The following is a 17,619-nucleotide window of genomic DNA, read 5'->3' on the forward strand; positions in this document are numbered from 1 at the left end:
AGACGCCAGGGATCGAGTTTGTCTATTTTCAACTCTGTTTTGCACGTGCAGCTGCTGGAGAAGGGTGATGCATTTGTTAACCGGCTTGCCTTAACACTGTGTTCCATCCCCCACCCCTATTCCCATTTCCACCCTTCAGGGGTTTTTTGTGTGTGTGTGTGTGTTTTTGTGTGTGTGTGTGTGTTTTGTGTGTGTGTTTTTTGTGTTTTTTTTGTTTTGTTTTTTAATGACAATGGCTGCTTCTCAACAGCACGTGGAGCCTGTGTTTTTAAGACGCAGGGACCTACCCCTTGCAGATCCTACCCGCTTTCCCACCACCGAGGACAGTTTTTCTGCCTTGGACATTTGTCTGGCAGCTGAGAGGGTGACTGGAAGTGAGACTGTGTTAGGGGCACAATACATCAGGGGCTTAGGGCGCATTTATCCTTTGACCCGATCTGCCCGGAATCAGCTACTCATTGAAGGGATTGTATTAAATGGCTACTCTGTGTCACTGCATGACAAAAATCCCTTCATTTTGAGAGGGGGGGAGTGGTGACCAAGAAATTCCTGTCACAAAACTGTTTATTTCAGACATTCCCATTTCGGTGGCAAATGAGGATATCGAGACTGCTCTGCTGAGACTAAGTTGCACTTTAAGATCCTCTCTCCTTATGGAGAAAATCAGAAACAAAGACGGTAAGTTAACCCGTTTTATAACAGGACGACGCTTCGGCTTCATTAACTGTCCAACAAAACCACTGGACTGTTTTTTTCAAAGTGGGTAGCTTCACTGGACGGTTGTATCATAAGGAACAACCAAGAGCAACACGGAACCCAGTGTGTTCCAACTGCCTGCAGCCTGGCCATCGTCACTTCCAGTGTCAAAACCTGGTCACTTGCAGGGACTGTCTGCAGAGTGGCCATAAGCGTGGGGACCCTGCTTGTGGCTCATTCCCTGAACTCCCTCCACGTGAGGAGGATCTGGACGCAGAGTCGACTGGTGGGGGTAAACATGATTCTCAACCTGCTGATGACTTGTCGAATGAGGCCCAGCCTGACGAAGACCTGACTCCGTCCTCAGAAGATACTGAGGATGTGTTTCAGGATTCCCAGTCAGAGCTGGTGCTAGATACACAGCTTTCTTTCTGTGATGAACGTGACGTGGCTGACTGTCAAGGATACAGATTCAGCCACGTCCAGTAAAAAAGAAAAAAGTAAATCAACCGGTCCCTCACTTCAGGGGGCAACCGTTTCTTGTAGCATCGTAACCAAACGTCACAGGTCGAGAGACGGGGATTCCCCCACTGCCGTGAACTCCAGGGGGAAAGTGTCCAAGCTCTCTGATGTACGCGCCTCACGTGCGCGAGCTGAGACAGCGGCAGAGGGTGAAGGTAGTGATGGGTGAAGATTCACCCCCAGTGCAGGCTTGACCGTGACGGGATCGAACTCGGCTTTGTATAAAGGACTAATGGCTTCTGGTTTGCGCGCACATTGAAAGATGGCTTCGATTATCGGACTTCCCTTATGGCTTGCGATTCAAGTATACACGTTTTGTCACTGAATACGCGGGGACTACGTTCCCCTTGGAAGAGGAAATCATTGTTTAGGTATCTAAAGGAAAAAAAACCCAAAACGATGTTATATGTCTGCAAGAAACACACATAACGCAAGAAGTGAGTAAACAATGGGAAAAAGAATGGGGGGCAGGGAAGTTTGCTTGTAGTGACTTTACTGCACATAGCTCAGGACAAATAATTTTGTTTAGGAAAAATTATGTTGAAAACTATACTATTTTGCATAATTCAAGAAGAATTATGGCCGTGGAAGTAGAAATATTAGATAAGAAGATAGCAGTTATAAATATTTACTCTCCAAATAACAATGCAGAAAAGATTATTTTTTTTGAAGACCTGGGAAATGTTATTTCTAACATTACTTCCGAAGGAATTTTGATATGTGGTGATTTCAGTTGTGTTTTAGATAACGACCTTGACATTGTTTCAGGGGAACCACATGCAGGAACAACCGTTCAGAAATTCAATGATCTAATTAAAGAGAATGATTTATATGATGTTTGGAGATTATTTCATCTACAGGAAAAACAGTTTACATGGTGCAAGAAGAATCCTTTCATCGCCAGAAGGTTGGATTATGTACTAACAAATTCGGATTTATTTGATAAAACACTGGGATCTGAAATTCACTCTTTGCCCTCTACTGATCACAGAGGGTGCACTGTTACTATGAAGTTAGCTAATACTGAAAGAGGACCATGACTGTGGAAGTTTAATAACTCATTGTTGAAAGACATAGAATACGTTAATAAAATGAATGAATTGATTATAGAGCAGGTTTCTGGCATTAAGGATGGATCGGATTATCAAGTTGAATGGGAGCTATTAAAGTTAAAAATAAAAGATTTCTCAATAAATTATAGTAAACTCAAAAGTATAAACAACAAAAATGCATTAAGAAAGCTGTATGGCAGGCTGAATGAAATTGATGTTCAGTTAGCAGCTAGTCCACAATCTGTTCCACTCCAGAATGAGCGTAGTCAGTTAGCTTTGAAGATAGAAATAATGGAAAGACATAAAGTACAGGCAGCACAGGTAAGAGCTAGAGTGAAATGGGTGGAAGATGGCGAGAAGAATTCTAAATACTTTTTGGGGTTGGAAAAACCAAGGGCAAATTCCAAAGTGATGGCAGGGGTTCTAAACGAAAATAATGTATTAGTAATCCAGCAATCGGAAATACTGAAAGTACAAAAACACTTTTTTTTAACAATTATATAAAAAGAAAATACCTTCTAACGATATGTCTGAAAATATAGACAGATTTTTGGCCAACACTGATGTTCCACGCATCTCCGAGACGCAAAAAAAAGGATTGTGAGGGTGCAGTGAACTGCTAAATGCCCTCAAATGCTTGAATAATGGCTCTTCTCCTGGCTGCGATGGAATCATAGTTGAGTTTCTAAAGGTTTTTTGGCTACATTTAAAAGGCTTACTAACACTGTCACTAAATTATTCTTTTACAAAAGGAACACTTTCATCAACACAAAGAAAGGCAGTAATTACATTGATACACAAAGGTAAAGAACTGCCAAGAAACAATTTAAAAAACTGGCGACCCATTTCACTGACAAACAGTGATTATAAACTTTTAGCTAAGACTTTGGCCATTCGCTTGAGTGAAGTAATTCATGATTTAGTTAGTACTGATCAAGTGGGTTATATCAAAGGTCGGCGAGTTTCCACATTACTAAGACACATTGATGATGTTGTTGAACAGTTAAATGTAGAAAATAAACCTGGCTTATTGGCGAGTATAGATTATTCACAGGCATTTGATAGAATGTCAAAGGATTTTATGATTAGTGCATTTAAGAAATTTGGCTTTGGTAGCGACTTTATTCAATGGGTAAAAGTAATTATGGCTAATACTCAAAGTTGTGTCACATATTGTGGTTGGATATCAGAGTATTTTCCCGTAGAATCGGGAATTCGTCAAGGATGTCCCTTTTCACCCTTAGCTTTTGTTCTCGCTATTGAAATTCTAGCTATAAAGATACGTGGTTGTAGATATATAAAAGGAACAGAGTTAGGACAACCCGATGATAATTTGTTCCTTAGATTACTGAAAATAGCTATGTATGCAGATGATGTTACTTTATTTTTGCAGGATGAACATGATATGTTACACGTGTTAAACATATTTCGAAATTTTTCTAGGTTTTCAGGGCTTGAAATAAATCGTTATAAATCAGTTGCAATGTGGCTAGGAAGTAAAAAAGATTGTACTGATACTTTTTATGGATTTCTTTGGAGGAAAAAGATTAAACTTCTTGGCATTTTTTACGCCAACAATACTTCTGCGTCCTCTTTAGAAGAGAACTGGGTGTACAGAATTGATAATATCAAAAGAATTATTCATTCATGGGAAAAGAGAGACTTAAGTTTCATTGGAAAGATAAACATAATAAAAACTTTTCTTATTTCCCAGATTGTTTACATTATGCAGGCTTTCATTATTCCAGAAAAGGTACTTACATCGATCAAGCAAATACTCTTTAGATTTCTTTGGTGTAAACAGAATTGCAACAAAAAAGCTTTTGAGAAAGTAAAGAGAAGTGTAGTATGCAATGGTTTTGAACAGGTTGGGGGGAGGGAGGTGGGGGGGTGGGGGGTGGGTGGGTGGGTGGGGGGGGGCTAAAGATGATTGATGTTAGGCAAATGCAGTCAGCGTTTCTTTTGCAATGGGTGGTGCGTCTTTGTAGTGCAGGAGAACACGAAAAATGGGTTCATGTACCCAGGAAAATGTTTGCTAATTTTGGTGTATTTAATATATGTTTTTTCACAAACGTAAAGAGTACTGTATTTAAGTATTTGCACTTGGTTAATTCTCAGTTTTGGAGGATGGTTTTGCAAACATGGTTAGATCTTAATGTGCAAGCAGGTGAAACACCATATTTAAACCTATTATGGAATAACAGACACTTAAAGTATCAGGGAAACGTTCTTTTCTTTCCTGATTGGGTCAGGGGTGGGATAATACATGTAAAAGACATGTATAATACTCATGGCATTTTTACCTATAATGACATATGTTTGAAAATCGGAGAGTCCCCAGCAAGAATATTAGAGTACAATGTTGTTGTTGCTGCTGTTCGACAGTTCACCTCTGTAATTAATGAACAAGAGGTCTGACATCGACCTGTCAAATATTCCTCCTTTCTGTGGTAAGAAATTACTCTCTTGTAAAGAATTTAGATTAGTATTGTGCAATAACAACTACTCCATACCATGTGCCATCAGGTTTTGGAATCATAAATTTGGTGTAGATCTGAATAAGAAAATATGGAAGATGTTCAAAAGAAACACGTTTAAGAGTATTGCAATGGAAAATCTTGCATAATATTTATCCTACTAATATCCTGTTGTGTAAAATGAGAAAGAAAGACAACCAAAGGTGTACCTACTGCCCAGAAGAAATTGATTATATTGAGCATTTCTTTTTTCATTGTCCGCCTGTCAAAGTATTTTGGGAATATATTAGTCAATACATATTAATTGAATATAATGTAAAAGTAATTTTGTCTGAAACTGATGTTTTCTTTGGGATACCAGTCCTTCACAAGACCCAGAACCATACACTGATGCAAATCAATCATATTCTTCTAATTGCCAAAATGTGCATCAGTATATATAAGAAAACTGAATCAATATTACCATTGTCAATGATATTTGAAAATCAGCTTAGATATCGTAAGATTTGTAAGATTTCATAATATAAATTGCTTGCATGCACGCATGCACGCAAACACACCAAAACATACACGCATATGCATATACATGCACGCACACATACACGCATACCCTGACAAGTATTGGCTTTTCTTCCCTTGCTGGGAAGGGAGTGAATTTCTTGCCACTTTAAACCTTTCCTATGACCACTCTTCCTAGCTATCCCTTGTTCGCTTTCGCTTTACCTTTCGACTGAACAAGGGACGGCGCCTTCTGGGAGAGATGCTCAATGGAAAGGATGTGCCCTACCACTTCTAACTCCGCATACACTGTTACATACATGCACTAGGTCAACAGAACCACTGGCATGAAAACAAATGTAAACATTAAATGGGAAGATAGGGTCGGTCCATTGTTATGATACAGATGACATATCTTTTATTCATTTATTTATTTATTTGTTTATAGAGGAGGAAGAGAGAGAGGATGGCTGACAGAAAAGCTTCAATATCAAACAAACAACTCACACTAGGGCAACAATAAACCCAGACAGATGTAATCACTTGTCATACATGTTTAGAATGCATACATCAGAACACTAGAACATCAAAAAACCCTGGCAAATGTACACAGACATCGAATATTCTTAAAATGCATGCCTCAAGACACACTGGGGCAATTGCTGCGCCAGACGATAGGGGAAAGAATGAAAGTGATTAGTTAAGGTGTGTGGGGGAAAGTGGTGCATGAAAGGTAAATATGAGTTTGTGAAAGAAGAAAAAGAAAGATGTGGGAAAAAAAGAGGAGGATGGAGGCCCCACAAAAAAAGTGGGAAAAAAGAGGAGGTTGGAGGCCCCACAAAAAAAAAAGAAAAAAAAAAGAAAGAAGAAAAAAACCATCCGGTTTGACTTGGTAAGGTAACCATACCTCCGCCCCATAAATCGATATTGGCGTTATCAAATTAAAGTGTCATACAGCTCAGATATAGTACTTGCATTAATGTTAATATGTTTTAATATTCTTCGAAAGGTATGCAATGCTTTGTTTGCTTGTATCGTTAGGTGTTCCTGTGCTCTTATCAGGCTTCCACTTTTGTGGAATATAATTCAACTTATCAAAGGCTTTTTTAGAATCCACAAAACAACCGTATAATCTACCTTCTTCTCCCCCCCCACCCCCCTTTTTTTTGTTGGACACTTTTATTACTTCATTTGTGATCTTTCTTGAAATAAAGATGAGTTGTTCTGTAATGTTTCCGAAATCCAGGCGTTCACAGGTACTCAGTCATTCAATATATATATATATATATATATATATATATATATATATATATATATATGTGTGTGTGTGTGTGTGTGTGTGTGTGTGTGTGTGTGTGTGTGTGTGTGTGGTGACAGGAGTTACAGTCCTGTGCATGGACAACAAAGGAGAAGCTAATCAAGGCGCCCAATGTCGTGGCTTTTACCCGGCGATTTAACCACGTGAGCTGTCTTCTTTTCTCAGTCTTTCTTTTCTTGTACAAATATGTGCTTGCGCACGCGTAAGCGTACGCGCGCGCGTGTGTGTGTATGTGTGTGTGTGCGTGCGTGCGCGTGTGCGTGCGTGTGTGTGTTTCTGCGTCACTTGTTTACGTGTATACAGGAGAGGTTTGTGAGATAGACAGGTTTGACGCAACCAACAGATAAGGAGCAATCTGATGAACAGTTCTGTGGAGCGTCTAAATGTCTCTTCACAGAGTTAAAGGAAGAGGAGGCTCAGAGCAGTGTCATTAGCAATTGTCGGAATGAAAGTTACTGTACTTGTTTTTGTGTTCGATACGTAACAATGCTTTTTCCTTTGCATCTGCTTTCTTAGTGAAGTGGAAAACACAAGTTCAGTTGGATCCTTTTCTATTTTCTGCTGTTTGTCTTATGTCTCATTGCCAGCCAGTTTCCTGTCACCACTGCTTTAGCACTCTTGGCAAGCATAGTTGATCTATGTACAATAAACTCATGTTTTGTTTGTGTTTTTCAGGTAAACTTTTGGGTCCAGCGAGAGATTTTAAACTGCCAGACACTCAAAACTAGAGCTGACGTGATGTCACATTTTATTAAAATTTGCAAAGTAAGTGCCCATGTAGCCTAAAATTTAAATTTCCTATAGACCTATCTTACTGTACAGATTAGAATGAAAATAGATCGACAAGGTTTCGCAAAGAAAATGAGAAAAAAAGCGAAAAATAAAAAGACTAGTGCCGTACCCGGCTTGTATGTCCTGTATCTATTGTTGACGATGTGTGAAAGAAAAACTTTCATGTTTGGGGAATCCATCCGGAATGTACTTCAAAGGCTTTACCATCCAGGTGTGGTGTTCTTTTGTGTGTGTGTGTGTGTGTGTGTGTGTGTGTGTGTGTGTGTGTGTGTGTGTGTGTGTGTGTGTTCAAGAACTGTTTCATAACAACCGCTATCATGTTCTTGTTATTGTTTTCTTTTGATGATGATAATGGTGAGGATGGATGATGATGATGACGACAACGACGACGATGATGATGATGATGATGTCGACGGCGACGACGACGACGATGATGATGATGCTGATGATGCTGATGATGACGATGGTAATGATGCTGTTGCTTATGATGATGGTGATGATGATAAATATTCACTACTACGACTGATGGAGTCTCCCGTCGGTCCGACGGATGAGTAGGCAGGCAGGCATATCTGTCGGTGTGTGTCCTCATATGGGAGAAAAGGCCGATTCTGGACGCGCAGCATTTCCCACAGGTGTTGCAAGGGAAAACGTCTCCAGAAGTTGAGCCCTGCTTCCTTCGCTCACGCTTCTCCTTAATGGCCACCCTTTTCTTGTTTTCAAACGTCTTTATGCCACTAGAGCACAGCATCCTCCAGCGATAGCGGTCAAGGGCATCAGTTTCCCAGGAAGCGATGTCTATGCCACAGGCTTTGGGGTTTGTCTTCAAGGTGTCCTTGAAGCGCTTGCAGGGTCTTCCAAGTTCACGGTAGCCTTCCTTCAGCTGGCCATACAAAAGCATCTTCGGGATCCTGCTGTCTTTCATGCGGACAACGTGTCCTGTCCAGCGTAGCTGGCACTGGATCAGCAGGCTTTCGATGCTGGACAGGCTGCTCCTCTCTGTGACCTGGAGGTTGGAGACCCTGTCTTGCCACTTTATGCCGAGGATCTTTCGTAGGCATCTCTGGTGAAACTGCTCAAGTTGTTGAATGTGACGGCGATACGTCGTTCATGTTTCACAGCAGTACAACAAGGTGGTCAGCACAACAGCTCTGTAGGTTTTCATCTTGGTGCTGAGACTGATGCCTTTGTTGTTCCACAGCCTGTTGTTGAGTCTGCCAAAGGCGGAGCTGGCCTTGGCGATGCGCAGCGTCACTTCTGCATCAAGGGCTCCGTTGCTGCATAGGGCGTTGCCCAGGTAGCAAAACTTGTCGACTGACTTGATCTCTGTGTCATCGATCTTGATTGCAGGTGGGGGGGGGTGTGGGGGGGAGGCACTGGCGTTCTGTGAGCTAGCTGGTTGGTACATGGACTCGGTCTTGCTGAGGCTGATGGTGAGTCCAAAGCGCCTGCAGGAGGTTGAGAACCTGTCCATAATGAACTGCATGTCCTCATGGGTGTGTGCAGCAAGCGCGCAGTCATCAGCGAAGAGGAACTCTCTCATCAGTGCCTCAAACACCCTGGACCTGGCATGGAGTCGCCACAAGTTGAAAAGTTTGCCATCTGTGCGAAACTGAATGTAGATGCCCCGGTCACAGTCTTGGAAGGCGTCAATCAGCATGGCAGAGAAGAGAATGGAGAGCAGTGTGGGTGCCAGGACGCAGCCCTGCTTCACTCCATTTACCACAGGGAACGGATCCGACATGTCAGTATTTTCCTGTACTCTCGCCTGCATGCCATCGTGGAATGACGCAATCAGCTGGATTAGGCTTTCTGGGCAGCCGAACTTTTGGAGGCTCTTCCACAGACCATGGCGGTTCACCGTGTCGAAGGCCTTAGTCAGGTCTACAAAGACCATGTGGAGCTCCTTGTTCTGCTCACGGCACTTCTCTTGCGTCTGGTGTACAGCAAACACCATGTCACATGTTCCCCTGCCTGAGCGGAAGCTGTACTGTGCTTCAGGGATGACTGTGTTGGAGACATGGTCAACCAGTCTGTTCAGTATGATGCGGGCGAAGATCTTGCTGGCGATGCAGAGGAGAGATATTCCACAGTGGTTATCGCAGGATGTTTTGTCTCCCTTCCGTTTGTAAACGTGGACAATTGAAGCATCCTTGAAATCCTGGGGGACCTCCCCTCTCTCCCAGATAGACTAGAACAGGGCGGTCAGCTTGTCTGTCAGCACCTCGCCTCCATACTTGTAGATGTTAGCCTGGATTCCATCCGCTCCTGGTGCTTTTCCTGACATTGTCAGCTTCAGGGCCTTCTGGGACTCGGCCTTGGTGGGAGGGGCAGCTAGCGATTCATTGACTGGTAGCTGTGGGAGGGCTGCAATTGCCTCGTCAGATACGGACGAGTCCCTGTTGAGGAGGGTGTTGAATTGCTCTGCCCAGCAGGCAAGGATGTCTTTCTTGTCTGTCAGGAGGGTGGTCTGGTCCAAGGCTCGGACAGGGGTTGATCCTGTGATTCTCGGCCCATACACAGCTCGGAGACCATCATGGAAGGTCTTCATGTCGTGAGCATCAGCAGCGGACTGAAGCTCTTCGGACTTTCTCTCCCACCGGGTGTTCTTCATCTCACGCAGCCTCTTCTGTTTGAGTTGCTTGGTTTGCAAGAACTGGTTCTCCTTCCTCTTGCAGTCTTTATCGGAAATGTGATCCTGATGCCGTATATGCAGTGTGTTCAGGAACTTGGAGATTCCAGAGTCGTTCTCGTCAAACCAGTCTTTGTGGCTCCTCTGTACAAAGCCGAGTGTGTCAGCTGCTGCTGTGTACACAGCATCTCTAAAGGTGCTCCATACCTCTTCTACATCAGTCGATGCAGGAATTTCTTGGAGAGCTGCTTGGATTTGCTGCTGCAGCACGTCCTTGGTGATAGGGAGGCGGTGGATGTTCAGCTTCCTAGGGGGTTTCTGCCTGGCTGGTTGGAGCTTGCGTGAAAGTCTGATGTTCATCTTGCTACGTATCAGGCGATTGTCCGACCAACAGACTGCTCCTCTCATGCAGCGTGTAATGGAAACATCACCTCTGTCCCTCTGCTGGACAATCACATAGTCCAGCATGTGCCACTGCTTGGAGCGGGGGTGCATCCATGTGTTCTTGTACTTGTCCGCTTGTTGGAAGAGGGTGTTGGTGATGGCCAGTCCATGCTGCGCGCAGATCGAGGGCAAAAGCAGTCCGTTGGAGTTGCACTTGCCAGTGCCGTGCTGTCCTAGGACTTTTGGCCACGAGGAGAAGTCCACGCCGACGCGGGCATTGAAATCCCCAAGGATGATCAGCCTGTCCTTTCTGTCTACCGCTGAAATGGTGCAGCTGAGCTCCTCGTAGAAAGCTCCTTTGATGTCATCAGGGCTGGTCATCGTCGGGGCATAGCAGCTGATAACTGTGGCGAAGCGATCCTTGGACAGCTTCAGACGCAGGGTCATCAACCTGTCGTTTATCCCACGTGGAAGGCTGTCAAGCTGTCGTGCAAGTTTGGTTCGTATGGCAAAACCCACGCCTGAGGTTCTTGGGGTGCCATCTGGCTTCCCAATGCAGTAGAAGGTGTAGCCCTCTCCAACTTCCTCCAGCTGGGTTTCACCCGCAAACCTGGTTTCGCTCAGGGCTGCTATGTCCACCTGGTAGCGATCCAGCATTCTAGCAATGAGCGCTGTGCGTCTTTCTGGTCTGTCGTCTCTGTCTAAGAGGGTGCGAACATTCCAGGCACCCAGAGTCAGGGCATGACTCCTGGTTCTTTTCTTTTGTTGTTTTCGACCGCTAGTGTTGGATGCCCAAGTAGGTGCGGTTTCCTACTGGGTACTAGGTGAGGCAGAATTTGTTTAGGGATCCTTTTATCTCCCCTTCCCCATGTGGGGAGAGCAGTGCTGTTCCTATAAAGGGCTGCTCTGACACTGTGGGAGGATACGGGCGCCGCATCTGCCCCAGTCTACGGCGGATGACCATCACCCCACAGCCGCCTGCGTGCAGAGTCGTGACTAGGAACTGCCAGCAGCATCCTTTGCCTGTCCCCGTTACCACTTCTCCATCGCCGCAGGGCTTGGGAATGCTGGGTGTTGAAGGGCTAGCTCGTAGTTCTGACATTAGCCTGGTTGCCTGACCATCACAGGTGACTTTTTTTTTTCTTTTAATGAGGAGGAGTTGTGCAGTCCCTTTCTCACTCTCTCGCCTACCGACGCTCATAGTCCCACAGGTGCAGATACTGCCACGTGTAGGACGGCCTCAGCAGGTGCAGGTTTTTTCTTTGGAGCTCCGTCTCCTAGGGAGACTTCCAGCCAAGGATAAGAGCTCCTCCTGCCCTTTGGTCATGCTCTTCCGCCTTCACAGCCGTTGGGAAAGGTTTCCTCCTCCGCCTGGCCCGTCGTTGGGAGACTTCACATGCGGCAGGTAGTACTGGGTTACATGGTACCAGTAGCAAGGGCTATGTCCCTGACCTGACCTGAACTACTACTGCTACTGCTGCTACTACTACTACAAACAATAACAACAATAACAACAACAATAATTATAAATAATAATGATGATAATAATGGTAATAATAATGGTGGTGATGTTGATGATGGTGCAATGATTATGGTGATGATGCTGATGGTGGTGGTAGTCATGGTGATGATGATAATGATGATGATGATGATGATGATGATGGTGATTTTGGTGATGATGGTGATGGTGATGATGATAATGATGATGATGGTGGTGGTGATGATGGTGATGGTGGTGATTATGGTGATGATGATAATCATGATGATGATGATGATGATGGTGATGGTGATGATGATGATGATGATGGTGGTGATGGTGATGATGATGGTGATGATGATGATGATGGTAATGGTGGTGGTGATGATGATGATGGTAATGGTGATGGTGATGATGATGATGATGATGATGATGGTGATGATGGTGGTGATGGTGATGATGATGATGGTAATGGTGGTGGTGGTGGTGGTGGTGATGATGATAATGATGATGATGATGATGGTGTGCAGAAACTGATGGACGTGAACAACCTCCATGCTGCAAAGGCCGTGCTGTCTGCACTGCAGAGTGCCGCTATCTTCCGTCTGTCTGCCACCTGGATGGTCCGTCTGTCCGTCCGTCCGTCTGTCTATCTGTCCCTCAATCAGTCATTGTGTCTGTCTGTCTCTCAGTCAGTGAGTGTGTCTCTGTCCGTCTGTCCGTCTGTCTGTCTGTCCCTCAATCAGTCATTGTGTCTGTCTGTCTGTCTGTCAGTCTGTCAGTTAGTCTGTCTGTCTGCCTGCCTGTCTTACTCTCAATCAGTCAGTTTGTCTGTCTCTCAGTCAGTCAATGTGTCCAGCCAGTATGTCTGTCCGTCAGTCAGTATGTCTGTCTCTCTCCCAACCAGTCAGTGTGTATGTCTGTCTGCCTCTCTGTCTGTCTCTCAATCAGTGTTTCTGTCTGTATGTCAGTCAGTCAGTGTGTGTGTATGTCTGTCTGTCAGTCAGTCTGTCGTTCAGTCTGTCTGTCTGTCACAGTTTCTGTCTATTTTCTGTGTCCCTCTTTCTGGTTTTCCTTGTTTTGCATTGTCTGTTTTGTTTATGAAAACAAATATAAGCGCGTGCCCGTAAACACACCACACACGACCATGTATGCGGGAGAAATTCTCTCTCTCTCTCACACACACACACACACACACACACACACACACACACACACACACACACACACACACACACACACACACACACACACACACTGCTTAAGTCATCTACATGGCCTGTAGGCTGCATCGAACAGGTATGTTGATCCAGTATGCATCTTATTTCATTCATTTAGTTCATTCTTGCATTCTGAAATATTTCTTAAATGATAACAATAATAATAATAATAATCATGATCAGCAGACGGATCACTGTGTGTCAACAGACGGATCACTGTGTACTGTGTGGCAACAGATGGATCACTGTGTACTGTGTGTCAACAGACGGATCACTGTGTGTCAACAGACGGATCACTGTGTGTCAACAGACGGATCACTGTGTATTGTGTGTGTCAACAGACGGATCACTGTGTGTCAACAGACGGATCACTGTGTGTCAACAGACAGATCACTGTGTACTGTGTGTCAACAGACGGATCACTGTGTGTCAACAGACGGATCACTGTGTACTGTGTGTCAACAGACGGATCACTGTGTGTCAACAGACGGATCACTGTGTACTGTGTGTCAACAGATGGATCACTGTGTGACAACAGATGGATCACTGTGTGTCAACAGACGGATCACTGTGTACTGTGTGTCAACAGACGGATCACTGTGTGTCAACAGACGGATCACTGTGTGTCAACAGACGGATCACTGTGTACTGTGTGTCAACAGACGGATCACTGTGTGTCAACAGACGGATCACTGTGTACTGTGTGTCAACAGATGGATCACTGTGTGACAACAGACGGATCACTGTGTGTCAACAGACAGATCACTGTGTGATGTGTGTCAACAGACAGATCACTGTGTGTCAACAGACAGATCACTGTGTGATGTGTGTCAACAGACAGATCACTGTGTGTCAACAGACAGATCACTGTGTGTCAACAGACGGATCACTGTGTGTCAACAGACAGATCACTGTGTGATGTGTGTCAACAGACGGATCACTGTGTGTCAACAGACGGATCACTGTGTGTCAACAGACAGATCACTGTGTGTCAACAGACGGATCACTGTGTACTGTGTGTCAACAGATGGTGTCCAGAAAAGACAAGGCCACGTACGAGAAGATGTCGGACCTGTTCAACGAAACTGACAACAGACAGAAACTCCGTGAAGTGATGGACAGTGTCAAGCTTCCCTGCATCCCCTATCTGGGTCAGTTGGCTGGCCACTGCTTCTACTGTTACTGTTACTACTGCTACTATGATAATGATGATAGTAAGAGTAATATGATGGTGATGATGATGATGATGATAATGAAAGTTAGTGTACAGTGTAACTGCATAGTGTAACACAAATGTTTAACATTACAACCTTTAGTCAGTGGAGTGCACAGTGTAAGACAGACGACTAAGATTACAACCTTTAGTTAGTGGAGTGCACAGTGTAACAGACGTTTTAACATTACAACCTTTAGTTAGTGGAGTGCACAGTGTAACTGACGTTTAACCATACAACATTTAGTCAGTGGAGTGCACAATGTAACAGACGTTTAACTATACAACCTTTAGTTTGTGGAGTGCACAGTGTAACACAGTCGTTTAACTATATAACCTTTAGTTAGTGGAGCGCACTGTGTAACACAGTCGTTTTACATTACAACCTTTAGTCAGTGGAGCGCACAGTGTAACACAGTCGTCTGACATTACAACCTTTAGTTTGTGGAGTGCACAGTGTAACACAGTCGTTTAACATCACAGCCTTTAGTTAGTGGAGTGCACAGTGTAACACAGTCGTTTAACATCACAGCCTTTAGTTAGTGGAGTGCACAGTGTAACACAGTCGTTTAACATCACAGCCTTTAGTTAGTGGAGTGCACAGTGTAACACAGTCGTTTAACATTACAACCTTTAGTTTGTGGAGTGCACAGTGTAACACAGTCGTTTAACATTACAGCCTTTAGTGTAAGGCAGCACGTGGTGTGTGCAGGGCTGTACCTGACGGACCTGACCTATGTACGTGGTGTGTGCAGGGCTGTACCTGACGGACCTGATCTATGTGGACGTGGCCTACCCTCATTCCGGGGGGCTGGAGAGCCCCTCCCGCCGCCTGCAGATGAACAACATCCTGCGGATTATCTCCCATCTCCAGGAGTCCTCATATGGTGAGGCACTGTTGTACGTTTGTGCAATTGGAAAATTATGCTATGAATAGCACCATACACTCCCTCATTTTGAGTCAGTACAGTTGTGACTAAATATTGTAGTGTGCCTGTGTGTGTGTGTGTGTGTGTGTGTGTGTGTGTGTGTGTGTGTGTGTGTGTGTGTACAGACACCCTGCCTGTGCTGGACCACGTGCAGAACTACCTCCGGTCAGTCCGCTACATTGAAGAACTGCAGAAATTCGTGGAGGATGATAACTACAAGTAAGGAGAGAGAGAGAGAGAGAGAGAGAGAGAGAGAGAGCACGCAAATGACTGAAGCACGATTGCTGAGAGGAAAGGACAGTATGAAGTGTTGTCAACAGTGACAGGGTAGCATGGTGCTGTTCTATGTTGGCAGGGCAGTAAACAAAATAAAGCAGAAAGGAATAGAACAGAAGGAAGCAGTTATGATAAAACAGAAGGGAACAGCAGCAAAGAGAACAATGTTTGTCATGAAACCAGCATGGGAGGGTGTTCTGACACACACACAGCGGTTACGATAGGTAATTACACAACTTAGCGAGAAGTTGCTGAATATTGACATTTATCTTCAACGGAGAAGAGCCCAGTGGTCAGGTTTCCATGGGTTTCAGTCCCATGTACGCACCGACATTTTTACTCTCGCCTCCACCAGTACTTGTGTGATGAACAGGGTGCTCGTCTTTCGGATGAGCCGATGAACCGAGGTCCCGTGTGCAAAATGCACGTAGAAGAACCCAAGGCAATAAGAGTAGTCCATGCCAAAAACTTTTGAAAAATCATTTTTTATAATAAAAACAAAAACACGTGCAGTGGGAAAATGGAAAGTGGGTGGCGCTACACTTTGGCGACACGCACTTCCTGCGAAGAGCAGCTAGAATTTCACACTGAAAAATCTGTTGTGGTAAAAACACTACACTACACTACACTACACTACACTACACTACACTACACAACAACACAGAAAAAAACAACAAAACAATGCAATTACACGCAATACAATACAATACAATACAATACAATACAATACCAAAATCAACAACAAAACAATGCAGTTATCAATACAATACAATACAATGCAATACAATACAATACAATATTGACATCATACCAGTGTGTGGAATGAGGTGTCTCAGGTCAAAAGGAATGTTCACCGTGTGATGTCTGGACTGCACAAGATGTCTTTCGGTGACCACAGGACAACGTGAGATGTCTTTCGGTGATCACAGGACAACGTGAGATGTCTTTCGGTGATCACAGGACAATGTGAGATGTCTTTCGGTGATCACAGGACAACGTGAGATGTCTTTCGGTGATCACAGGACAATGTGAGATGTCTTTTGGTGACCACAGGACAATGTGAGATGCCTTTCGGTGATCACAGGACAATGTGAGATGTCTTTCGGTGATCACAGGACAATGTGAGATGTCTTTCGCTGATTACAGGACAATGTGAGATGTCTTTCGGTGATCACAGTATAATGTGAGATGTCTTTCGCTGATCACAGGACAATGTGAGATGTCTCTCGGTGATCACAGGACAATGTGAGATGTCCTTCGGTGATCACAGGACAATGTGAGATGTCCTTCGGTGATGACAGGACAATGTGAGATGTCTTTCGGTGATCACAGTATAATGTGAGATGTCTTTCGGTGATCACAGGATAACGTGAGATGTCTTTCGCTGATCACAGTATAATGTGAGATGTCTTTCGGTGATCACAGGATAATGTGAGATATCTCTCGGTGATCACAGGATAATGTGAGATGTCTTTCGCTGATCACACTATAATGTGAGATGTCTTTCGGTGATCACAGGACAACGTGAGATGTCTTTCGCTGATCACAGGATAATGTGAGATGTCTTTCGGTGATGACAGGACAATGTGAGATGTCTCTCGGTGATCACAGGACAATGTGAGATGTCTCTCGGTGATCACAGGACAATGTGAGATGTCTTTCGGTGATCACAGTATAACGTGAGATGCCTTTCGGTGATCACAGGATAATGTGAGATGTCTCTCGGTGATGACAGGACAATGTGAGATGTCTTTCGCTGATCACAGTATAATGTGACATGTCTTTCGGTGATGACAGGACAATGTGAGATGTCTTTCGGTGATCACAGTATAATGTGACATGTCTTTCGGTGATCACAGTATAATGTGAGATGTCTCTCGGTGATCAGAGGATAATGTGAGATGTCTTTCGGTGATCACAGTATAATGTGAGATGTCTCTCGGTGATCAGAGTATAATGTGAGATGTCTTTCGCTGATCACAGGACAACGTGAGATGTCTTTCGCTGATCATAGGACAATAGGAGATGTCTTTCGGTGATGACAGGACAATGTGAGATGTCTCTCGGTGACCACAGGACAATGTGAGATATCTTTCGGTGATCACAGGACAATGTGAGATGTCTTTCGGTGAT

The 17,619-nt window shown here is 44.2% G+C and overlaps 1 protein-coding gene across 3 annotated transcripts in view; it reads left to right on the plus strand.

The window, feature by feature from the left end:
• The window catches only part of LOC143276320 (ras-specific guanine nucleotide-releasing factor RalGPS1-like), a 90,185-nt gene that overhangs the window by 49,562 nt on the left and 23,004 nt on the right, over positions 1-17,619 (plus strand). For all 3 annotated transcript variants that reach the window (XM_076580828.1, XM_076580826.1, XM_076580827.1), the window contains 6 exons: positions 6,623-6,706; positions 7,239-7,328; positions 12,379-12,471; positions 14,096-14,219; positions 15,037-15,168; positions 15,336-15,429. In XM_076580828.1, coding sequence (XP_076436943.1) covers positions 6,623-6,706; positions 7,239-7,328; positions 12,379-12,471; positions 14,096-14,219; positions 15,037-15,168; positions 15,336-15,429 — 617 coding nt within the window. The remainder of the gene's footprint in view (positions 1-6,622; positions 6,707-7,238; positions 7,329-12,378; positions 12,472-14,095; positions 14,220-15,036; positions 15,169-15,335; positions 15,430-17,619) is intronic.

This window comes from Babylonia areolata, chromosome 31 (genome assembly GCF_041734735.1).
Source record: "Babylonia areolata isolate BAREFJ2019XMU chromosome 31, ASM4173473v1, whole genome shotgun sequence".
NCBI lineage: Eukaryota > Metazoa > Mollusca > Gastropoda > Neogastropoda > Buccinidae > Babylonia > Babylonia areolata.